The sequence below is a fragment of the Mobula birostris genome, chromosome 11, assembly GCF_030028105.1.
Source record: "Mobula birostris isolate sMobBir1 chromosome 11, sMobBir1.hap1, whole genome shotgun sequence".
NCBI lineage: Eukaryota > Metazoa > Chordata > Chondrichthyes > Myliobatiformes > Myliobatidae > Mobula > Mobula birostris.
Window position 1 is genome coordinate 27,350,649 of NC_092380.1, and position 26,407 is coordinate 27,377,055.

General features: G+C 42.7%; 1 protein-coding gene across 5 annotated transcripts in view; it reads left to right on the forward strand.

The window, feature by feature from the left end:
- The first annotated feature begins 2,617 nt into the window (after nt 1-2,617).
- Nucleotides 2,618-26,407, forward strand: part of LOC140204954 (transcription intermediary factor 1-beta-like) — a 118,779-nt gene continuing 94,989 nt past the window's right edge. For all 5 annotated transcript variants that reach the window (XM_072271961.1, XM_072271966.1, XM_072271965.1 and 2 more), the window contains exon 1: nt 2,618-3,010. In XM_072271961.1, the coding sequence (XP_072128062.1) occupies nt 2,737-3,010 (274 nt within the window). In that variant the 5' untranslated portion in view covers nt 2,618-2,736. The remainder of the gene's footprint in view (nt 3,011-26,407) is intronic.

Genomic DNA, 26,407 nt, shown 5'->3' on the forward strand with positions numbered 1-26,407 from the left:
CCACTTCGCACTAACTGTGGTCTTCCAGTTAGGAAGCTGAGGATCCAATTGCAGATGGATGTACAGAGGCCCATGTTCTGTAACTTCTCAATCAGGATTGTGAGAATGATGGTGTTGAATGCTGAGCTATAGTCAATGAACAGTATCCTGACATAGATGTTTGTACTGCCCAGTGGTCTAAGGCCATGTGGAGAGTGATTTAGATTGCATCTGCCATTGACCTATTGTGGCAATAGGCAAATTACAATGGGTCCAGGTCCTTGCTGAGGCAGGAGTTCAGTCTAGTCATGACCAACCTCTCAAAGCATTTTATCACTGTAGGTGTGAATGCTACTGGGCAATAGTCATTAAGGCAGCTGACATTCCACTGGGAGCATTCCTTACAGGTGACACTGGGATTAAATTCTGATGCCCCAAGATGTAATAGCATTGCACCAAGCCATACACTACCATGGTGCCCAATTAGTGTCTTTCATGCTCCCTCCTGAAGCAGGTGACAATGAATGAAGTCACTTCATTCTCCTCTGTTGTCTTGTGGTTTGTTGTTTCACCACAGTGCTGTATTGTGGCAGCTGCTGGGTTACACCTGAAACACCAAACCTAAGCCCAGCTGCTAACACGATAGCTCCTGGAGAGGTATCTCCAGAGACTTAGTCAATAAACCAACCCTGACTGACGAAGGCCAGCGTGCCAACAGCCTTCTTACCACGTTGTCTGTCTGTGACGCCACTTTCAAGAACCAGGAACCTGAACTCCAAGGTCCCTCTGTTCTACAACACTCTCCAGTACCCTACCGTCTGCACCTTCTGAGGATTTATTGAGCATTTTTCCCCCGGATCACACACAGTCAATATGATGGCAAATTTCACATACGTGGTGAAGGATCCCACAACACACTGAAAGAATGTGAAATGCTCTACGTAGATGCGAAGCTCTCCCTCCAACTTCCGACAGGACTTGTGCCTAGCACAAAATGCTGGAGGAACTCATCATTGGAAATGAATAAACCATCAAAGCTTCAGGCTGACACCTCAATGACTATCACCCAGTAGCATTTACATCCACAGTGATGAAGTGTTCTGAGAGCTTGGTGATGAAACTCCTGCCCGAGAAGTCACTTAGATCCCTTTCAATTTGCCTACCACAGCACAACTCTTTACTCAACTCTAGTACATCTGGTCAGCAAAGATGAATATATCAGGATGCTCTTTACTGACTACAGCTCAGAATTCAATAACCTCATCCCCTCAAGACTAATCAATAAGCTCCAAGACCTTGGCCTCAATACCTGCTTGTTCAATTGGATCCTGGATTTCCTCACTTGCAGACCCCGGTCGGTTTGGATTGACAACAACGTCCCTTCCACGAACCCCATCAGCACAGGTGCAGCACAAGGCTGTGTGCCTAGCCCCCTGCTCTACTTGCTTTATGGTTATGACTGTGTGGCTAAGCACAGCTCCAATGCCATATTCCAGTCCGCTGATGACTCCACAGTTTAGGCCGATTCAAAAGTGGTGATACATTGACATATAGGAGGGAGATTGAAAATCTGGCTGAGTGGTGTCATAGCAACAGTGTCTTACTCAATGTCAGCAAGACCAAGGAGCCGATGATATAATTCAGGAGAAGGAAACCGGAAGTCCATAAGCCGGTCCTCATTGAAGGATCAGAGGTGGAGAGAATTAGCAACTTTAAATTCTTGGGTGTTATTATTTCAGAGGACCTGTCCTGGGCGCGTAAGTGCAATTCAAAGAAAGCACGATAACGGCTCTACTTCCTTTGGAGGTTACCGACCTTCGGCATGACATCTATAGATGTGTATTGGTGAATATATTGATTGGCTGGTATGGAAAGAAAAAACCTACAAAAAGTAGTGGATACGGCACAGTCCATCACGGACAAAGCCACCGCAACCATTGAGCACACCTAGATGAAACGCTGTTACAGGAAAGCAGCATCCATCATCAGGGACCCCCACCACCCAGGACATGCTCTCTTCTCGATGGTACAAGAACCTCAGGACTCACACCGCCAGGTTCAGGAACAGTTACTACCCCTCAACCATCAGGCTCTTTAAGCAAAGTGGATAATGTAGGTTTTCACAAATAAAACGGCGTTGACGTTTTATCTTTAGGGAAATACGTAACAATTATTTAACGTCAAAAAACTAAACACAAAGCGCCTTAAAAGTCCTGTACGTAATTGCATCATCACGTCAGATCCCCCTCTTAAAGATGAACCCCAACTCGATGTCGGGGGTTGTGAATTACGTTATGCAATAACCTCATTGAAATATTCCCTCAACCAAAGGACTCACTTTCAAGGACTCTTGATCATATTCTCGATACTTAATGCTTACTTATTTATTATTATTTCTTCGTTTTGTATTTTCATTCTGGTTGAACGTCCTAGTTTTGCGGTCTTTTATTGATTCTATTTTGGTTATTATTCAATGGATTTATTGAGTATTCCCCAAAAAAATCAATGTCGGGGTTGTATATGTACTTTGATAATTTACTTTGAACTTTGAAACCCTTCATCAGGACGTCGCTAATAGAAGCCTGACGTAGTCTCTATGTATGATGTCACAAGTGGAGGCCCCGCCCCTTGGCTCTCGCGAGAGCTGAGCTGGGCTGTGCTGCCGATGGAGGTGATGGCTGTCGAGTACAATGGAGCGGAGCGCTGCTGAGCGGCCGAGGGCCGGAGCGCGGGGACTGAGCAGCGGGGAGCCGCGCCATGGACGCTGTAGCCGCGCCTGCTGACCTGCTGGCGTGCGGGGGCAGCGGGGAGTCGAGCCCCGGGAGGGGAGCGGACGGGCCGCCGCCGGGCCCCGATGCCGATCCTGACGCAGTGAGGCTGGTAGAGCCGAGCCCGAGCCTGCTGGAGCGCTGCGGCGTGTGCAAGGGCTGGCTGCGGGAGCGCCAACCCCGCCTGCTCCCCTGCCTGCACTCGGTGTGCAAGGGATGCCTGCATGGCGCGCTCAGTGCGGGCTCTAGCCCGCAGGCTGAAGGTAAGGCCTGGGCTGGAGAGAGGAGGGCAGGGACCCGGGGCGAGTGCGATGAGATCGGGGCAGTGGACGACATGATTTGGGGGAGGGGCGCGAATGTGCTGAAGGAGAATGGTACATCTGACCGGACGAGGACTGGGTTGATGGAGTTTGTCTGAGTGGCCGTGAATTAGGAGAGTATCGCCGGAGAGTAGGGTGCGTAAGGGGACCAGGGGTTGTGATGTGGGCTTGTTGATAGGGAGAGACATGGGGGGGGGCTGCCGATCAGGAGGGAGGGCGATTGGGGGATGAGGAAGAGAAGACTGGGGCGTGGGACGGCGTGCGAGTTTGAGGGATGCCGCAAATTGTGTGGGGAGGATAAGAGGGAATGCAGTGGATCTGTGAGGCAGTACTGACGGAGGATTGTTGGGAATAGGGTATGGGTGACTGGATTTTGCTGGTGGAAGTTCTTAGAATAATGTGCACGTTGGAATGAGTGGACCAGAGAATAAATGGTCAGTCTGGTCCGATGGTGTGGCATTCGTACAAATGGTGGAGTAAAAAGGTTACTACAGTGAGGAGGTTCTGGAGCTGGAGAGCGGGAAGTTCAGCAAATTTCTGTAGTAGAAGAATGAAGGTGGGTGGTCTGCGATCGAGGCCAGTATCCCGTGTTACCTGCATTGGTGGAAGGGGGAATATGTGCCAGCGGCCTTGCTTCAATTTCGTGGAATACTGAAAGTTTGCATTGGGTGGATGACAAGTTGAGAAGGAAGAGTGATGATTAGAAAACGGAGTAAGTCTGAAGTTCAATATCTGTGGAAAAAAGAGGGAATTTTTTTGGATAGGGGATCAAGGAGCAGCGTTCAGACTCGGAAGTAAGAATAAAGTTACTGCTTTGAAGCTACACTGGATGTTTTTTTTTGGTCACTGAATGAATTGTAGAGGGGCTTGTTTTGTCATGAACAGGAACACGATTACTTCCCAAATGTGTTGTCAGAGTTAGTTGCAATAAAGTGCACAAGAATGATCTGATTCTGTTTCTAATTCAAGTGAGTTATTCAGTAACATCATTCAGTAACTGTCATTCAGTAACATCATCAGTACTTCGGCAAATTCAGAACTGACTTAATGGACCGAATGGCCTAACTCTGCACTTTTGTCTTGTGGTCTTACAGATTGCTGATTTGTTCTGAAAACTTGCTGTTCATTCTTGCTTGAGTTAATCCCATATGAAATAAGTAAGATATTTCCCAGTGGGATGCTGGATTTCTTTATTCATTTTTGGGGATCTGGGCATTTTGGCCAGGCCAGCAGTTACTGAGCACCCCTAACTGTTTGGGAGCAGGTGGGTGGTGAGCTGCTGCCCCTACATGCAGCAGTCCTTCTGGTGCCGCTATCATGTTGGGCCTTGAAATCCAAGACCTAGGCGATGTCAGGATTCTGTTCAACTTGTTGGATAGAGCAGTTGTTTTTTGCAATCCAAGTGTAAACTGCTAGGGGTGGAGTGCATTAGTTTGTAAGGACTGGATGAATATGCATCATTAGACAGTTTTTGGAAAACTCAATCAGCTTTAATTGAACTACTTATTGGCCAAGTATCGAAAGAATGATTTCTGTGCTTTAGTTCTCTTTCCTGTCCAAAAGTGCTTTCCAGCCTCACGCAGTACTTGTGAAATCTTGTCAATGTTGTTATGTTGTGTATCGTAGGCAGCCAATTTGTACAGATCAACCTCTCTCAAAGAACTATGTGATGTTGGGTGGATAATCTGAGTCACGGATAAGTGATGGTACTGATAGTGATCATACTGTCCGGCTTTTCAAAGTGGTGATGCACCCACCTGAGAGGGAAGACTGCCTTTCTCTGAAAGATGGCACTTAAGACAGCAATGCTTTTCCTCCCTTGTGTACAATCTAAATGTCAGAGTAGGTCTTGACCATATTATTTTGCCTCCAAATGTTACCAGCCAGGCCACACTGAGAGCTTGTAGGATTGCAAAGTCTACTGAATTTACCAACGTCATCATTCAATTGAAAGCTACTCTTGCTCAGACGCATTCAGTGGATTGAATAGTAGGTGGTTGGGGGGGGGGAGGTGGGGAAGAACAAGCATGCAGGAACAATGCAAGCTTCTGGCGTCTGGCATTAAAGGTACTAGGAGCTGCATTGTCCACAGTGGCTCTTGCACTACAAAAATGCAAGTAATTTTAGTAGTAATTTGTCATCATGCTTCAACTTTGAGGAAATTTCTTTGGATGCTAGCATTTTTCATTGTCCTCCTATCACATTTTCATGCTTCGTTGTACTCTGCTTGCATGAGTGATATTGATTGTACAGAGCATTCAGTAAATGAGTGATTGCCAACACCAGCTATTTCTGAGAGATCTGTGGATAGATGATCATTTTAAAGCACATGAAGGTGCATTAGCACCAGTATAACTTGTGGAGAATTACAGAGAACTGAGGTAATTCTGTTCAGTGGAACATGCAAAGAGATGTGTGGATAAAAAATATCATGTTAAGGTACCTCTCTAAATAGAAGACAGTGTTCTTATCGCTTATCACAGCAGACTTCTCAGTGAAAACAGGCCCGATTACTGGCCAGCAGAGAAGTTAGGAACTACACAGAAAGCAGTATTCTATAGGATATTTACTGAGGATGGTGAAAGCAGTTTCAGTTTCTCAGAAAGTACATCTCAAAGCATTAAAGGTTGTTGGTTGAAGTAAGATTTCTTGTCTGTTTTAATGATTAATACAGCAAAACATCTGACCATTGCTCACTGTCTTGTACAATTCTTAAGTATTCTCATTATAGCAGGTTAGACAAACTTGAGTTGTTTTCTCTGGAGTGGCAGAGGCTGCCGGGAGATAAATAAGATTATGAGAGGCATAGATAGAGTAGGCAGAGAGTATATGTGAACTGTACACATTACTCCAAGTGTGATCTCACCAAAAACTTTTACAGATGTAGCATGATGTCCCAGCTGTCTTCTCAATAGCCTGACTGAATACACCCTATCTGTGTCTCCACTTTGAGGAAACTATTCACCTGAAGCCCTAGGTCTTTCCGTTCTACAACACTTTTCAGGGCCCTGCCATTTATTGTATAAGTCCTGCTGTGCTTAACTTACCAATTTCAATATCTTACTCATGTCTGAATTAAAATCCATCTGCTGTTCCTTAGCACTTCCCCAGTTGATCTAGCTCCTGTTGTAATCATAGATAACCCTCTTGACTATCTACTGTACCACCACTAATTGTGTACTTGCAAGCCTACTAATGATGTCAATTTATTCTCATCCAAATCATTAATATTGGTGACAAGCAATAGTGGATCCCAATCCCTACGAGACACCACTGGTTACAGGTTTTCAATCTGATGAGCAACCCTTTACTACCACATTCTGACTCATTTCATGTAGCCAATTTTTTATCCAGTTTGCTAGCTCATCCTGGATCCTTTGATCTAATCTTCTGAACTAATGCATAGAACCTTGTCAAAACTCTTGCTAAAGTCCATGTAGACAATGTCACTGCCCTGCCCTTGCATTCCTTTTTATTATCTCATCTGAAAACTGATTTGTCAGGAAGTCATGTTGACTAACCCGTATCAGTCCTTGTCCTTACAAGTGCTCGTGGATCCGGTTCCCTCAAACTTCCTCCAGTAATTTACCACTGATCCTAGGTTCACTGGCCTGGAGTTTCCCTGGTTGTTTTTCAACCCTTAAAGACAGTTATAGCATTAGCCATCTCCAGGTGACTCACCCTTGTGTATAGATTTTGCAAGTATTTCTACCATGGACCCTGCAATTTATTTCCTACTTTCTCACAGCATCCTAGGATGATCTTCTTGGGCAGGTCTCGGGGACCTCATTACTACCGTAAGGGAGGAGGTACAGGAGATTGAGGAACAGCTCCTTCTCCTTTGCCATAAGATTTCTGAACTGTAAATGAACACTATTTATTAATCCTTTCTGAACTATTTTTATATTTTGTAATTTATAATTTTTCTCTTTGTACTTTTCTGCTGCCACAAACCAACAAATTTGACATGAATGGCAACACACAAAATGCTGAAGGAACTCAGCAGGTCAGGCAGCATCTATGGAAAGGAATAAACAGTCAACGTTTTGGGCCGAGATCCTTCATCGGCTTTGGAAAAACAAGATGAGAGGTCAGAGTATGAAGCACTTCCTCCAGTTTTTTGTGTTCCTCCAGCACTTTGATTTCCAGCATCTGCAGATTTGAAATTTCACATCATATAAGACTGTGATAATAAATCTGATGTTAAAGTATCCACCCTAATGCTTTAAGACTACCAGCATGTTTATTGTAATGTGGATGCGTTCCAATCACCACCATACATTTTCCTTAGCTTACATACCTCTGTTGTAAACACTGATGAGAAGTACTCAGTTCGGACCTGATGGTGAGCTGCTACTCCATTTACAGGACACCTGGGGGTATTGGTTGATTTGTGCTGAGTGTTGCAGTGTTTATGTGTAATCTCAAAAGATTAAAGATTAGTTTTATTTATCACATGTACATCAAAATAGTCATAGTCATACTTTATTAATCCCAGAGGAAATTGATTTTCGTTACAGTTGCTCCATAAATAATAAATAGTAATAGAACCATAAATAGTTAAATAGTAATATGTAAAATATGCCAGTAAATTATGAAATAAGTCCAGGACCAGCCTATTGGCACATGATGTCTGTCCCTCCAAGGGAGGAGTTGTAAAGTTTGATGGCCTCAGGCAGGAATGACTTCCTATGACGCTCAGTGCTGCATCTTGGTGGAATGAGTCTCTGGCTGAATGTACTACTGTGTCCACCCAGTACATTATGTAGTGGATGGGAGATATTGACCAAGATGGCATACAATTTGGACAGCATCCTCTTTTCAGACACCACCGTGAGAGAGTCCAGTTCCATCCCCACAACATCACTGGCCTTACGAATGAGTTTGTTGATTCTGTTGGTGTCTGCCACCCTCAGCCTGCTGCCCCAGCACACAGCAGCAAGCATGATAGCACTGGCCACCACAGACTCGTAGAACATCCTCAGCATCGTCTGGCAGATGTTAAAGGACCTTGGTGTCCTCAGGAAATAGAGACTGCTCTGATCCTTCTTGTAGACAGCCTCAGTGTTCTTTGACCAGTCCAGTTTATTGTCAATTCGTGTCCCCAGGTATTTGTAATCCTCCACCATGTCCACACTGATCCCCTGGATGGAAACAGGGGTCACCGGTACCTTAGCTCTCCTCAGGTCTACCACCAGCTCCTTAGTCTTTTTCACATTAAGCTGCAGATAATTCTGCTCACACCATGTGACAAAGTTTCCTACCGTAGCCCTGTACTCAGCCTCATCTCTCTTGCTGATGCATCCAACTATGGCAGAGTCATCCGAAAATTTCTGAAGATGACAAGACTCTGTGCAGTAGTTGAAGTCCGAGGTGTAAATGGTGAAGAGAAAGGGAGACAAGACAGTCCCCTGTGGAGCCCCAGTGCTGCTGATCACTCTGTCGGACACACAGTGTTGCAAGCATACGTACTGTGGTCTGCCAGTCAGGTAATCAGGAATCCATGACACCAGGGAAGCATCCACCTGCATCGCTGTCAGCTTCTCCCTCAGCAGAGCAGGGCGGATGGTGTTGAACGCACTGGAGAAGTCAAAAAAACATGACCCTCACAGTGCTCACTGGCTTGTGCAGGTGGGCGTAGACACAGTTCAGCAGGAAGATGATGGCATCCTCAACTCCTAGTCGGGGCTGGTAGGCGAACTGGAGAGGATCTAAGTGTGGCCTGACCATAGGCCGGAGCAGCTCCAGAACAAGTCTGTCCAGGGTCTTCATGATGTGGGAGGTCAATGCCACCGGTCTGTAGTCATTGAGGCCGCTGGGGCACGATGTCTTCGGCACAGGGACGAGGCAGGACGTCTTCTACAATACAGGAACCCTCCGGAGCCTCAGGCTCATGTTGAATACATAGCGAAGTACTCCACATAGCTGAGGGGCACAGGCTTTGAGCACCCTGGTACTGACACCATCCGGTCCTGCAGCCTTGCTTGGGTTGAGACGTTTCAGCTGTCTTCTCACCTGTAGAGCTGTGAAGCCCACCGTGGTGGTTTTGTGTGGGGATGGTGTATAGTCATGAGAGCAGGGTGGGGGACTGTGAGGAGGGGAGAGTGGAATATTTGTTGGTTTGGGGCTGACAACAGATGGCTCATGTGTGGGATGGACAGGGGTCACACTGTGAAATCTGTTAAAGAACAGGTTAAGTTGTACAGTGATATGCCTCCATTGCATCAAGACTTAACACAGTACGAAGGAATATGTGCTGCCTAATATTGAAGTACTTAAATATACTTTTTTTCTGAATTAAGAAAATAAATCGGTGTTTAGTTAATGCTTTTAGTACAAATTTCTTAATTGCGAAAATAGCATTTAACTTAGTTTTGCTACTTCGGCAAATACTTTTTAAATAGATGCTTCTTGGCAGTATCTTGTTTAATAACAGCTGCAAGAAACAGTTCAGGTCAATTTAAAGTAACTAATTTGCAGTTAATGGTTTTGCTTTCTTAAAAGAAACTTATTTTTGGGTCCTTTTGAAGTTCTATTTCTACTATTTGCTTTCCTGTTAATGCCATTAAGTATTTGCAAGGTAAGCAAACAGACAATGTATAATAGTTCTTCATTTTAGTTAACTGAACCGATTTTCAGATATTTCTGATCTGGAATCAGATATGTATTCTGGAACTGATTTCAAGTTCTGCAGAGTGCAAACACACAGGGTAAATGGTCTCCTGTGATGCATGAAAGTGTGGCAGAAATGTTAAGGTTGGTAGACCTTGGTAGAAATAGAGGGAATGTTAAAATGAGCAGATGCATGACAATTAATTTCATACAAAGTCAAAATGAAAGTGAAGTTTGTTATATGCACAGGTGCAATGAAAAAATTACTTGGAGCAGCATTCATAAGAGAAAGCAGGCAAAAACAAGGTGACAATTTTTAGAAGAAAGATGGGGGAAATGAGAGAAATAAAAGGCCTAATCTGCGCTGTATCTCTAAATGCGTATATGTGTGCGGTACATGCATACAAATTGTACAATGTTTAAAAAAGATTCAGAATGGTCATCTATGCATGGAGCCAAAAGAGATGGGGGAGATTTTAAATGGAGTTTTTGCATCTGTATTTACTTGGGAGATGGACACAGAGTCTAGAGGAGTGAAGCAAAACAGCAGTGAAATCATAGACTATTTATAAATTATAGAGTAGGTGGTGTTTGCTGCCTTGAGGCAAATTAGGGTGGATAAACCTCCAGGGTTTGACAAGATGTTCCCTCGGACCTTGTTGGAGGCTAGTGCAGAAATTACAAGGGCCTTAGCCGACATATTTTTAAAAAATTCCTTAGCTGCAGGTGAGGTGCCGGATGATTGGAAGATAGTTAATGTTTCTTTGTTTAAGAAAGGTTCTGTGAGTAAGCTGGGAAATAGTAGGCTGATGAGCCTGACATCAGTAGTGGGAAGTTATTGGAAGGTATTCTAAAGGACTGGATGTACAGGGTTCGATTAGGAATAATCATTGTGGCTCAGTGATTGGTAGGCTGTGTGTAACTATTGTCGAGTTTTTTGAGGAAGTTCTAAGAAAAGTTGATGACAAGATAGTGGATGTTGTCTATGTGGAATATAGCAAGGTCCATCATGGAAGGTTGGTCGAGAACGTTCAGTCACTTGGCATTCAGGATGAGGTCGGAAATTGGAATATTCATTTTCTTCGTGGGAGAAGCCAATAGTAGGTGGTTGATTCTCCTGACTGGTGGCTTCTGATTAGTGATGTGCCACAGGGATCTGTTTTGGGTCCATTGCTTTTTGTCATCTATATCAACAACCTGGATGGTAACGGCGTAAACTGGATAAGCAAATTTGTGGATTACACCAAGATTAGGGTGCAGTGGACCGTGAGGAAGGCTATCAAAGCTTACAGCAGTATCTGGGCCAGCTGGAAAAATGGCAGATGGAATTTAAAGCAGACAAGTATGAGGTGTTGCAATTTCGGAGGACAAACTAGGGTAGATCTTACACAGTGAGCAATAGGGCACTGAAGATTGCGGTAGAAAGGAGGAGTCTAAGAATACAGATCCATAATTCCTTAAAAATGGCACCACAGGTAGATGGGGTCATCAAGAGAGAGCACTGCGCATTGTGTGAAGTTCAAAACACAATGTTTATTTTTTTTTAAAATTGCAATCTGTCACAGAACCCCAGTTGAGAAACCCTGCACTATACTGACTGGTATCCCATTGCCCTGATATCTCTCTCTACTTGTTGGTGTCCCATTGTGCTGATATCTCACTGTACTACTGGATGTCAAATGGTCTTGGTATCTCTGTACTAGAGACTATCCTGTTGCCATGAAGTCTCGCTATAATGGAGAGTCCAATTTTCTTAAATCTCTCTCTATACTGGAGATTGTCCCTCTGCCTTTGTATTTTTGGTGGGGCAATATCTTTCTTTCCTGGTAGGTGTCCTGCTCTGTGTCTATACTGATGAGTATTCCACTGCCCTCTCCACTCTCCACAGTGCATCTCTACACTGGAGAGTCTCCCATTACCCTTGTATATCTGTATACTGGAGAGTGTCCCATTATCATGATATCGCTCTGTATAGTTGGGTGTCCTGTTGCTCTATGCTGTGGAGTGTCCCATTGCCCTGATATCTCTCTATAATAGCATCCCATTATCCTGTTTTGATTTCTCTCTCTTTGGTTGGTGTCTCATTGCCCTTGTACTTCTATACATGTGGATGTCCCAATTTCCTGATCTCTCTTATAGTGGAGAATTTTCAATTACCCTAATATCCCCCTCTACTGGACAGTATCCCTGTATGGCCACAATAATGGAGTGTGGCCATTGACATGATATCGTGCTAGACTGGAGAGTGTCGTGTTGCTCTGTTATCTCTTTGTACTGGAGAATGCATATTGCCACAATATCCTTCTTGACTGGAAAGTGCCCCATTGCCCTGATATCTGCCTATATAGGTGAGTATCCCATTGCGCTGATAGTTCTCTATTCTGGGGGTTGTCCCACAGCCCTGAAAGCTCTCTATACTGGTGGGTATTCTATTGCCATGATATATCTTTATACTGGAGGTTGTCCCACTGCCCTTGTATCTCTGGTGGAGCAATATCTCTCTATAATGGTGAGTGTCTCTTTGTATTGATATCTTGCTAGAATGGCACATGTTCAATTTCCCTGGTATCTCTTTATAGTGGAATGTGTCTTATTGCCATGATATGTCTCAATACTGGTGGAAAATTCACTGTCCCCTGATATTGTATTATACTAGAGAGCGTCCCACTGTCCTGATCTCTCTTTACAATGGAGTGTGTCCCATTGCTCTAATATCTTTATAATGAAAAGTGTACTTTGCCCTGATGTGTGTCTGTACTGGTGCATGTCCCATTGCCCTGCTATATCTCTGTACTGGTGTTGTCCCATTGCCCTGTTGTCTCTCTATACTGCAGATTGTCCCGCTGCCCTTGTAACCGTAAATTTGCTCGATCAAATAACAACAGTACAAAAAGATCGTTGTTTATCTTTTCACCCATTTATTTCTTTGAGCTCAGCCGGCAGGTGAACTTGGACCTGACATCAGGGAAAGAAACGTTCTCATCTCCCCGGCGGTTCAACAGATTCACTGCCTGATGTCAGAATTGTTAGAAGTTATACGGCCACCGATACATAAGAACAATCAGTTTGATAGACACTCCAGCCACCTTAATTAAAGAAAGGAATGTCCTACCTGGTTTGTTGGAGTCACAACTTAATTACAAAGATAAGAACATCCGTCAAATTTATGCTTTAATTAAGAGAGGAATGTTATGTCTAATTCCCATCAGGTACTGCCTTTTGTCAAAATCAAAAGGTATGAAAAGCCCAGAGACATCTTATGTGGATGTGGGTGAACTTTAACCCTTATCTTGCTCCAAAGAAACCAGCTGTGAGACAGTATTCTAACACATTGCAGTCACCCACAAAATACACAGACATAGTCGGTTCTTAACCCATTGTAAACAATCTGAGAATCCCCCGTTCCCTTAAACTTTATCACCCTTGCATTTCTGCTGGGGCAATATCTCTATACTGGTGGGTGTAACCTTTGCACTGACATCTCTCTGGAATAGAACACACCCCACTTCCCTCTTAGCTCTGTGGAATTATGATGTAGTGGCCATTACAGAGACTTGGCTGGCACCAGGGCAAGAATGGATTCTCAATGTTCCTGGATTTCAGTGCTTTAAAAGGGATATAGAGGCGGTGGGGAAGGGGAGGAGGGTGGCATTACTGGTCAGGGATACTATTACAGCTACAGAAAGGGTGGGTAGTGTAGCAGGATCCTCTTTTGAGTCAGTATGGGTGGAAGTCAGGAACAGGAAGGGAGCAGTTACTCTATTGGGAATATTCTGTAGGCCCTCTGGTAGCAACAGAGATACCGAAGAGCAGATTAGCAGATTGGGAGGCAGTTTTTGGAAAGGTGCGAAAACAACAGGGTTGTTATCATGGGTGACTTTAACTTCCCTAATATTGATTGGCACCTGGTTAGTTCCAAGGGTTTGGATGGGTCAGAGTTTGTTAAGTGTGTCCAGGACGGATACCTGTCACAGTATGTTGACAGGCCGACTAGGGGGAATGCCATACTAGATGGAGTATTAGGTAATGAACTGGGTCAGGTCACAGATCTCTCAGTGGGTGAGCATCTGGGGGACCGTGACCACCACTCCCTGGCCTTCAGCATTATCATGGAAAAGGATAGAACCAGAGAGGACAGGAAAATTTTTAATTGGGGAAGGGCAAATTATGAGGCTATAAGGCTAGAACTTGCGGGTGTGAATTGGGATGTTTTTGCAGGGAAATGTACTATGGACATGTGTTCGATGTTTCGAGATCTCTTGCAGGATGTTAGGGATAAATTTGTCCCAGTGAGGAAGATAAAGAGTGGTAGGGTGAAGGAACCATGGGTGACAAGTGAGGTGGAAAATCTTGTCAGGTGGAAGAAGGCAGCATACATGAGGTTTAGGAAGCAAGGATCAGATATAGCAAGAAAGGAGCTTAAGAAGGGGCTGAGAAGAGCAAGAAGGGGACATGAAAAGGCCTTGGCGCGTATGGTAAAGGAAAACCCCAAGGCATTCTTCAATTATGTGAAGATCAAAAGGATGACAGGAGCGAAGGTAGGACTGATTAGAGATAAAGGTGGGAAAATGTGGCTGGAGGCTGTGGAAGTGAGCGAGGTCCTCAATGAATACTTCTCTTCGGTATTCACCAATGAGAGGGAACTTGATGACGGTGAGGACAATCTGAGTGAGGTTGATGTTCTGGAGCATGTTGTTATTAAGGCAGAGGAGGTGTTGGAGTTAATAAAATACATTAGGATGGATAAGTCCCCGGAGCCTGACGGAATATTGTCCAGGCTGCTCCACGAGGTGAGGGAAGAGATTGCTGAGCCTCTGATTAGAATCTTTATGTCCTCGTTGTCTACGGGAATGGTACCAGAGGATTGGAGGGAGGCGAATGTTGTCCCCTTGTTCAAAAAAGGTAGTAGGGATAGTCCAGGTAATTATAGACCAGTGAGCCTTACATCTGTGGTGGGAAAGCTGTTGGAAAAGATTCTTTGAGATAGGATCTATGGGCATTTAGAGAATCATGGTCTGATCAGGGACAGTCAGCATGGCTTTGTGAAGGGCAGATCATGTCTGACAAGCCTGACAGAGTTCTTTGAGGAGCTGACCAGGCATATAGATAAGGGTAGTACAGTGGATGTGATCTATATGGATTTTAGTAAGGCATTTGACAAGGTTCCATGGTAGGCTTAATCAGAAATTCAGAAGGCATGGGATCCAGGGAAGTTTGGCCAGGTGGATTCAGAATTGGCTTGCTTGCAGAAAGCAGAGGGTCGTGGTGGAGGGAGTACATTCGGATTGGAGGATTGTGACTAGTGGTGTCCCACAAGGATCAGTTCTGGGACCTCTACTTTTCGTGATTTTTATGAACGACCTGGATGTGGGGGTAGGAGGGTGGGTTGGCAAGTTTGCAGACGACACAAAGGTTGGTGGTGTTGTAGATAGTGTAGAGGATTGTCGAAGATTGCAGAGAGACATTGATAGGTTGCAGAAGTGGGCTGAGAAGTGGCAGATAGATTTCAACCTGGAGAAGTGTGAGGTGGTACACTTTGGAAGGACAAACTCCAAGGCAGAGTACAAAGTAAATGGCAGGATACTTGGTAGTGTGGAGGAACAGAGGGATCTGGGGGTACATGTCCACAGATCCTTGAAAGTTGCCTCACAGGTAGATAGGGTAGTTAAGAAAGCTTTTAGGGTGTTAGCTTTCATAAGTCGAGGGATAGAGTTTAAGAGTCATGAGGTAATGATGCAGCTCTATAAAACTCTGGTTGGGCCACACTTGGAGTACTGTGTCCAGTTCTGGTCGCCTCACTATAGGAAGGATGTGGAAGCATTGGAAAGGGTACAGGGGACATTTACCAGGATGCTGCCTGGTTTAGAGAGTATGGATTATGATCAGAGATTAAGGGAACTAGGGCTTTACTCTTTGGAGAGAAGGAGGATGAGAGGAGACATGACAGTGGTGTACAAGATAATAAGAGGAATAGATAGAGTGGATAGCCAGCGCCTCTTCCCCAGGGCACCACTGCTCAATACAAGAGGACATGGCTTTAAGGTAAGGGGTGGGAAGTTCAAAGGGGATATTAGAGGAAGGTTTTTTACTCAGAGAGTGGTTGGCGTGTGGAATACACTGCCTGAGTCAGTGGTGGAGGCAGATACACTAGTGAAATTTAAGAAACTCCTAGACAGGTATATGGAGGAATTTAAGGTGGGGGGTTATGTGAGAGGCCGGGTTTGAGGTTCAGCACAACAGTGTGAACCAAAGAGCCTGTACTGTGCTGTACTATTATATGTTCTGTGTAGTGAATCGTGTCCTATGCCATAACATCTCACTGTAATGCCCAGATATCCCTCTATGCTGGACAGTGCCTCATTGCCTTGATCCCTCTCTAATGTAAAGTGCCTACTGCCCTGATATCTTCTATTCTGGTTGCTGTTCCATTGCCTAGATATCTGTTCATAATACATTGTCCCTCTGTCCTGCCCTAGATCTTGAGGGGGGATTTGATAGAAGTATACAAACTTGTGAGGAATATAGATGCAGTGAATGCAAGCAGGCTTTTTCTACTGATGTTGGGTGAGACTAGAACGGTGACAGGACAATTGCATCCTGGACAACTGTCCCGGTCAAATGTGTCCCAGTCATTGGCGTCCCTGGACATTTGCGTCCTTTTTTTATGTCCCAATATATATATGTCTCATATTAGATTTGTCTCCCAATATATGTATATTTCATAAAAGATATAATTTTACATATGTAATTTTTAAATCAAAAACAGTTTTATTAATTAAAAAAGGGATTGTGACATGCATTCTATTGATTAAAAAATTTAATTTATAAGTCCAAACTTAAAAAGTATGCATGTCGTGGGCAACCCCTCGTAAGAAACTTAATTTGTCCTCAGGATTGTTACATGCAATTCATGATTGAAGGCGCTTATTGATATCCTTATTTCTTGGTTGGACAATTATCTCTCTTTGGTAGTCAGTTTTCTTCTTTGTGGCCATGACTTTCTCTTTCTTCAACGCATCAGTTAATTTCCTAACAGAGGGGTGTTGACAAGTAATTGAATTTTCGATAGCATTATGCCACTCCTCTAAACTGTTGTTAGATCTAGGCAAGTCGTTCATTGTTCAATCATGAACATGCCAAGATGCAATGGGAAAGGTTGCAGCAATCTTGTGCCCACTTCTACCTCTTGCTTGGCCAATGTATGTAACTTCAAAGTATGCGAAGAATTTGGGAGGTAAGTCGTGATCTTCACTCAGATCCAAAAAGCCTGCTACAACATCATTTACTGGAAGGAAAGCTAATGCACAGAAATATCTAATTTTTAAATTGAATTCTTGATCTTCGTTATACTGTTGTCTTAAACCGAGGTTGCATATTTTCTTAAAGATGGATTGTTGACAAATGGAAAATACACGAGCTTATTGTTGCATTAGTATATGCTTCTGCTATACTCTTTCTTGCTCCTAGTTTAAAATCCGATTTGGGATTAAGTTGAGGGTGAGTCTGCGACTAAAGAGTGAATAGGCGGTCATATGCTTCTTTAGTCTTATTGGGTAGAAGAGCAAAAACACGGGGAATACTGAATGTATGGTCTTGGACATCGATACAGTACAATTGATAATAGATTTGTGGGCACATTTTAAAAGTGCCATTTGCTGCCCAATTCTGAAATTGTGTCAAGTCATCCAAACCATCTTCAGAAGCAAAGATGAGCATTCTGTTTTCATCATCTATGCTAGTATCAATTGCAAGAAACCTTTGTCTAGTGGGGAGAATACAATATTCTTCTGGTATTTCGTAATTACGTCTTTGGTTTGGTATAGGTAGAGCATTTTGTGTTTTCTGTCTCCAACGACGAACATTTCTCCCCATTGCTGAGACAGAGGGCATTTCTGCCATTGAAAATTCATCATGTTTTGACAAAGTTGTTCCAATGAGATGTCTTGTTGGTTCTTGTGAGGATATCGCTGTTTCTTTCAACTCTAAAATTGATTCTTTTACTCTAATTGCAGCAGCAGGAGAAGCATGGTTATGCTCATTAATTCATTTTGTTATTACATTGCTCTCGGTATGAACTGCTACTTTGCAAGATCGTACCACACATCTCCAGTAAGTTTTCGTGCCCACAGCATTTTTCTTATGATAGTGATAGATATAATTTTGGTCATCAGCAAGTATGTTTCCACCTTTGCTTGATTTCAAGCACTGTGACATATATAACACGGGGTTTGTTACCCTGTAATAGTACATATAGTGGGACGCAAATGACCAGGATGCATGAAAAAAAAAGGACGCAAATGTCCATGGATGCTAATGACCGGGACACAATCGTCCAGGACACATATACCCTAGTACCAACTAGAACATTATGGGCTAAGAGTTAGAGGAGAAATGTTTAATGGGAACATGAGGGGGAATTCTTCACTCAGAAGATGATGAGATTGTGAAACGAGCTGCCTCTGGAAGTGGTGGATGTGGGTTCAATTTCAACATTTAAGAGAAGTTTGGATGGGAGGGATATGGAGGGCTATGGTCCGTGTGCAGGTCAATGGACCTAGGCAGATCAATAGTTCGTTGTTGACTAGATGGGCTGAAGGGCCTGTTTTTGTGCTGTAGTGTTCTATGACTAGGGTATAACAGAGATAGGAGGCTTTGATGTATGTACGGTTGTAAGAAAAAGTTTGTGATACCTTGGCAATTACCTGGTTTTCAGAATTAGTTACACAGAATGTGGTTTGATCTTCATCTAAGTCACAATGCACAAACACAATCTGCCTGAACTAATAACGCACATACAGTTATACTCTTCATGCCTTTATTGAACACATTGTTTAATCATTCACAGTCCAGGCTGGAAAAAGTATGTGAACCCTCGTATTTAATAACTGGTAAAACCTCCTTTAGCAGTAGTAACCTCTACCAAATGTTTCCTGTAGCTGCTGATCAGACTTGCACGATGGCAAGGAGAAATTTTAGACCATTACCTCCAAACAAAATTGTTTCCGTTTATCAATATTTCTGGGATACCTTGCATGAACAGCCCTCATCAGGTCATGACACAGCTGTCCAGGCCCTGCGGCAGCAAAGCAGCCCCAAACTACAATACTCCTTCTGCCATGCTTTACAGTTGGGACAAGGTTTTGATGTTGGTGTGCAGTGCCCTATTTCTTTCAAACTTAGCGGTGTGCATTTCTGCCAAAAAGTTTAACTTTTGTTTCATTTTTCCACAGAACATTGTCCCAGAAGTGTGGGACATCCAACTGGTCCTTTGCGGACTTGAGATGTCCAGAAATGTTTTCTGTTGGAGATCGGTGGTTTCCTCTGTGGTGTCCTTCCACGAACACCATTCTTGTTCAGTGTTTTTCTTTGAGTGGACACATGAACAGAGACTTTAAGTTCTAGAGATTTCTGCAGTTCTTTTGCTGTTACCCTTGGGTTCTTTTTCAACTCTTTCAGCATTCAATGATTAGAACACCTGACTCCAAATAACTTTTGTAGAAAGCATTACCCTAGAGGTTCACATACTTTTTTGAACCTAGACTGTGATTGTTGAAATGGTGTACTCAGTCCTGATGAAAAGATTAAGTTCCTAGCTATAATGTCCAGTGATACACATTACATCGAATGGACTGGCAGGAAGGCATGGCTCTGTTGGTTTAAAAAAAAATTGAATCATTAGAAAGTGGTGTCATAGAATTGGAAGGTGTTGAATTATTGTGGATGGAGCTAAGGAACTGCAAGGGGAAAAAGGCTCTGGGAGTTGTATACAGACCCCCAAACAGCAATAAGAATGTGGTTTACAAATTACAACAGGAGAGAGAAAATGCATGCTAAAAGGGCAATTTTATAATAGTCATGGGGGATTTCAATATGCAAGTACATATGGGAAAATCAGGTTGGTGCTGGATTCCAAGAGGGAGAATTTCTATAATGCCTATGAGTTGGCTGTTTAAAGCAGCTTGTGGTTGAGCCCACTAGGGGATCAGCTATTCTGAATTGAGTGTTGTGCAATGAACCAGAATTGATTAGAGAGCTTAAGGTAGAAGAACCCCGAGGGGAAAGTGATCATAATGTGATCAAATTCTCTCTGAAATTTGAGAAGGAGAAACTAGAATCAGATGTATCGGTATTACAGTGGAGAAAAGGGAATTACGGAGGCATGAGAGAGAAGTTGGCCAGAATTGATTGGAAAAGAACACCGGCAGGGATGACGGCAAAGCAGCAATGCCTGGAATTTCTGGATATATACATCCCAAAGAGGAAGAAGTATTCTGAAGGAAAGATGACACAACCATGGCTAACAAGAGAAGTCAAAGCCAATAAAAAAGCCAAAAAGCGGGCATATAATATACCAAAAAATAGTGGGAAGTTAGAAGATTGGGTAGCTTTTAGAAACCAACAGAAAGCAACTAAAAATAGTCATTAAGAAGGTAAAGATGGGATACAAATGTAAGCTAGCCAGTGATGTTAAGGAAGATACCAAAAGTTTCTTCAGATACATAGTGTAAAAGAGAGCTGAGAGTGTATATCGGATCGCTGCAAAACAATGCTGGAAAGGTAGTAATTGGAACAGTGAAATGGTGAATGAACTAATAAGTATTTTGTATCAATCTTCATTGTGGAAGGCACTACTAGTATGGTGAAAATTCCATGTTTGGGGTCATGAAGTGTGTGGTTACCATTACTAGAGAGAAGGTTCTAGGGAAAATTAAAGGTCTGAAGATGGATAAGTCACCTGGACCGGATGATTTATACCCCAGGGTTCTGAAAGAGGTAGCTGAAGAAATTGTGGAGGCATTAGTAATGATCTGTCTAGAATCACTAGATTGTGGAATGGTTCCTCAATACTGGAAAGTTGCAAATGTCACCCTACTCTTCAAGCAGAGGGAGGAGTAGAAGAAAGGAAACTATAGGCCAGTTAGTCTGACCTCAGTTGTTGGGAAGATGTTGGAGTCGATTATTAAAGATGAGGTCTCAGGGTATTTGGAGGCACATGATAAAATAGACTGTAGTCAGCATGGTTTCCTCATGGGAAAATCTTGCTGACAAATCTGTTGGAACTTTTTGAAGAAATAATAATCAGGATACTCAAAGGAGAGTTGCTTGATGTTGTGTATTTGGATTTTCAGGCCTTTGACAAGGTGCCACACGTGAGACTGCTTAACGAACTACATGTATTACAGCAGCGGTCCCCAACCACCGGTCCGCGGACTGGTATCGGGCCGCAAAGCGTGCGCTACCGGGCCGCGAGGAAACGATATGATTTGGTGATATGAGTCAGCTGCACCTTACCTCATACCCTGTCATGCCAACTGTTGAGCTTGAATGCATGCAAGGACATGACCCGCGTGTCATCCATGTCAGCGCGGGAAGGAAATCAACTCCTCGAGCTTGCAAATGACGGCGGGCTGAAAAGCATGTTTGACATAACATCTCTGCCGGTATTCTGGATCAAAGTCATGGCTAAGTATCCTGAGATAGCCACAAAAGCACTGAAAACATTGCTTCCATTTCCAACATATCTCTGCAATGAATGCAACGAAAACTAAATTGCGGAATAGACTGGACATGAGGAACCTCCTTCGAGTATCGCTGTCTCCCATCACCCCTGGATAGGACCGTCTTGTTGCATGAAAACAAGCCCAGGGCTCCCACTGATTCAGCGATATTGGTGTGTTGCGATGATTTTGTATGTTCATACGGGGAAAATATGTGCTGTGTGTTTAATATCCAAACGTTACTTAAAATGTTATGATGCTATTGACTTATATAACCATATAACAATTACAGCAGGGAAATAGGCGATCTCTGCCCTGCTAGTCTGTGCCGAATGCTACTCTCACCTAGTCCCACCGACCTGCACTCAGCCCATAACCCTCCATTCCTTTCCTGTCTATATACCTATCCAATTTTTCTTTAAGTGATAATACCGAACCTGCCTCTACCACTTCTACTGGAAATTCGTTCAACACTTAGTTCAAGCTCTCTTGATAATTGACTTATCGCTATATTCATGTGAGGAAAATATGCGCTGTGTTTAATATTAAATTTGTTAGATAAACCCTTTTAGAAACGAAATTGAGTGTATTAACCACTTATCACCTATATTGTGTTCGTGATTAACACCCCCCTGACAGAATCGCCAAAACCGATTTGTAGAAAAAAAATTGGCACGTACACGCATGCACACTGGTGCCCGCGCAAGGCTTCATGGTCATTGTAGTCTTTCTCGGGGTAAACCCAATGTACTTGACTGCTACTCTTGTTCGTTGGCAACCCTATCCCCGCCCCCCCCCCCCCCCCACCGGCTGGTCCGCAAGAATATTGTTAATATGAAACCGGTCCGCAGTGCGAAAAAGGTTGGGGACCCCTGAGTTACAGGAAAGATCCTAGAATGCCTAGGAGGCAAAGAGTGGGAATAAAGGGAGCCTTTTCTGGTTGGCTGCTGGAGACTAGTGGTGTTCCACAGGGTCTGTGTTGGGACCGATTGGTTTTTACATTACATGTTAATGATTTGGTTGATGCAATTGATGACTCAGTTACGAAGTTTGCAGATGATATGAAGAATGGTGGAGGGGCAGGTAGTTTTGAGGAACTGGAGGGACTACAGAAGGGCGGACAGATTAGGAGAATGGACAAAGAAATAGTAGATGAAATACTTTGTCAAGAAGTGTGTGGTCATACACTTTGGTAGAAGAAATGAAAGGATGGACTCCTAAATGGAGGGAAAAAACAAAAAACTGAGATGCAAACCGATTTGGGAGTCCTTGTGCAGGATTCCCAAAAGGATAATTTGCATATTGAGTCTGTGGTGCGAAAGGCAAATGCAATGTTAACATTCATTTTAAGAGGGCTAGAATATAAAAGCAAGGATGTAAGTTTTAGATTTTATAAAGCATTGATGAGGCCTCACTTGGAGTATTGTGAGCAGTTTTGGGCCCATTATCTTAGAAAGGATGTGCTGAAGCTGGAGAAGGTTCAAAGGAGGTTCACGAAAATGATTCCAGAAAGAATAGCTTGTCATGTGAAGAGCATTTGTTGGCTCTGGTCCTGTCCTGTATTCACTAGAATTCAGAAGAATGAGGGGTGACCTTATTGGAAACTTATTGAATGATAAAAGGTCTTGATACAGTGGATATGGAGAGGATGTTTCCTATGATGTCAGTGTGTTAAAGACCAGAGGACCTGGCCTCAGAATAGAGTGGTGTCCTTTTAGAACAGGGGTCCCCAACCTTTTCACGCCACGAATGGGTTTAACAATGACAATATTCTTGTGGACCTTGCGTGCATTCAAGTTCAACAGTGGGCGTGACAGGGAATGAGGAAAGGTTCAGGTGACTAGTATTGGTTCGTATCGCCAAATCATATCGTTTCCTTGTGGCCCGGTAGCACATGCTCGTTGCCTGGTACCGGTCCACGGCCCGGTGGTTGGGGACCACTGTTTTAGAACGATGATGAGGAGGGATTTCTTTTGCCAGAGAGTGGTTAATCTGTGGAATTCTTTGCCACAGGCAGCTGTGGTGGCCAAGTCTTTATGTATATTTAAGGCAGAGGCTGATAGATTCTTGATTGGTCAGAGCATGAAGAGATACAGGGAGAAGGCAGGAGATTGGAGCTGAGAGGATCAGTGATGATGAGATGACCGAGCAGACTCGATGGACCAAATGGCCTAATTCTGCTGCTATATCTTATGGTCTGATGTAGACCGTATTTTCTGAGTAATTAATGCAAAAAACCAACTAGTTGTAAAAGGTTCACAAACTTTATCTTGCAATGGTACATGACTTGAATGTACAAGTTGGGAAAGCTTTTTATAAGATTTTAGATGATATTGGTTAGCTGGTAATTGGGATGTTCAGTTCACTTCAAGAGGGAAATCAAGATCTTGATATTTATGCTGAAGAGATCTGTGGTTTAAAAAAAAGTTTACATGGAGAAAAATTAGGGAAGTTGAGGTTGATCGGAAGGAAGGTTGGGAAATTATCATTGAAGGTCTTCAATGTTTTCAATATCATAGTAACTGTCGAAAGGAATTTTTCTTAAAATCTGTGCATGACTTTGTTTAAGGTGGGAGGCTGATGCAAGGGCACCCATCACACCATCCTTACACTGCTACACTGCTGTGGCCTTCCTCTATTTTCACTGCTGCTTTGAGGTGATATCTTCTTTCGCCAGCTCCACTGTTGAGGTCTTGGTTGGATTGCTCTTTATTTAGAACCTCTCTTGAATTTACTGTCATGGTTGATCCTACCAGTAGTTAAGCTGCAGGCAGCATCACTCTTGGATCTCAGCAACTCACAAGCCTCTCTACCATGACAAGGTGATGATCCTGAGAGAAGATTGTCCATGTATAAGTTAGAGAAGTGTATTTAGATTGATGGTCATCGTGTTAATTGCAGAGATTATGGCTATGTTTATTAGATAAATAAGCAGATGTTTAAGAAATAATTGGTGACAAACATTTGTAGTCATTGTGGTCATTGGGTAATGAGCACAGACTTCATACTGTAACACCTAATACCAGTCTATGGAAACATTCAGTGACTGTTCAAAGTGAAGGGGTTTTTAGAGAAGTATACGAGGGGTGATTGATAAGCTCGTGGCCTAGAAGGGGTCTATTTTAGAAAACCTAGCACATTTATTTTTCCTACATTTACACACTTAGTCCAGCGGTCGTGGAGCAAACGGATCCCTTCTTTGTAGAAGTCGGCGTCCTGGACCACCAGAAAGTGGTCCACAGCAGGGTGATTGATAAGTTTGTGGCCTAAGGTAGAAGGAGATGAGTTATTAACTTCAAACTTTATGCATTTTCAATGAGTTAAACTGCACGTGCATATAACCAGAGCTGTATGACTCATCTCCTTCTACCTAAGGCCACACACTTATCAATCACTCCTGCTATGCACCAATTCTACAAAGAAGGGATCCGTATGCTCCACGACCGCTGGACTAAGTGTGTACGTGTAGGAGGGGAGTATGTTGAAAAATAAGGGACTTCCTTTTGGAGGTGAATGGAATAACAGCATTTTACAGCCGCTCCTAGTTTACTTTTCTTAATTTCCAACCTGATTTGACATTATGACTACAAGAACTGCTAAGGTAAAAAAGAAGAAGATTCTGCTACATCTTTGTGTATTTTACCTCTGGTGAATCTTGTAGTCAATTTTCTTTTAGAAGCTCAAAGTTTTACTTTGAGATTATGATTTTAATGAGCCAATATTCTGTGTGTCCATATTATTTCATATTATACTTACTTTTCTAGAGTTTTTTGGATACCAGAATTAATTGTCTCTTTATTATCTGTTGTTTTGACTAGGTTGGAACATTCTACCCTTGTAATTTATTTGGAGCTAAGCCAGCAGGACTTTTGGGGAGGATGTCGTTATTAGTTGTAGACGTCGATTTTCGCTCTTTGGGAGGGGGGAGGGTGTTTGGAAGCTGTTTGGGATTTTTAGTCAAGCCTGTTTGGTTTTCTTATCTCATAGGTCATTGTTCAGTTTTATTAATCTTCTTAAGGATTACCCTTTTAATTTCTCTTTTAAATAATAATAAAATGGATTATAATATTAAATTAGTCTTAACGTGAAAGGATTAAATCATCCTTTGAAACGAAATTTTTGCCTATATTAAAAAATTTACGGTCCCAATTATTTTTTTTTACAAGAAACACACGTACGCAATTCTGATAACTCACGTCTTTTTAGCCGATGGAGAATATTGTACTTTCATTCAAGTTTTTAGGCCAAAGCTAGAGGTGTTTTGATTTTTAGAGAAAATACAGTTGCCTTTGTTCAACACAAGGTTGTTTCTGATACTAATGGACGATATGTTATAGTATCAGGGAAATTAGAGAATAAATTTTTGGTATTTGCTAATGTTTATGCCCCAAATATAGGTGATCCAGGATTCTTTGAGCGATTTTTTTCGTTTTTGCCTGATCCGAGTTTGTACTCATTGGTGATGGCAGGACACTTTAATTGCTGGTTAGATCCAGTTTTAGATCGGTCCTCTTCTAAACCAGCTTAGTTTATCTATTCATTTTTAATGAAATGTGGTATTGTTGCTATATGGCATTTCTTACTTCCAGCAGATAGAGAATACTCGTTTTTCTCTCATGTTCATCATAAGTATTCCAGAATTGACTATTTTTTTATTGATAACCAAATGATTCCATTAGCTCGGTCTTGTGAATATAAAGAGATTGCTATCTCGACCATGCTCCTGTGCTTTTATCCATAAATCTCCCTGGTTCTCCTCTGACCAACAGATTCTGGCGGTTTAATTTAACTTTGTTATCTGACAAGGATTTCTTAAAATTCTTGGAGAGGCAAATCACTTTTTTTGAGGAGAATACTGTGGAGGAGACTTCTAGCCTTGTCATATGGGATGCCTTTAAAGCATATATTAGAGGTCTAATGATTTCTTATACTGCAAGTGTTAAGAAAAAAGCTAATAAAGAGAGAATTAGTTTAGCAAATCAGCTGAAACAATTAGATGAAGAATATGCTTTGGCTTCAGATCCTGTTTTTTATAAAAGACGGGTTGAAATTAAAACTAAATATGATTTTTTTATTAACATACCCCATTGAAACTCAACTCCTGAAGGATAAAAGTCAATTTTATATTCATGGAAATACAACAGGTAAATCATTGGCCAACCAAATTAAACTTTTAGTGCTAATTGACAGATGAAAGAAATTTATAAAGCTGATGGTATTAGGACAACTG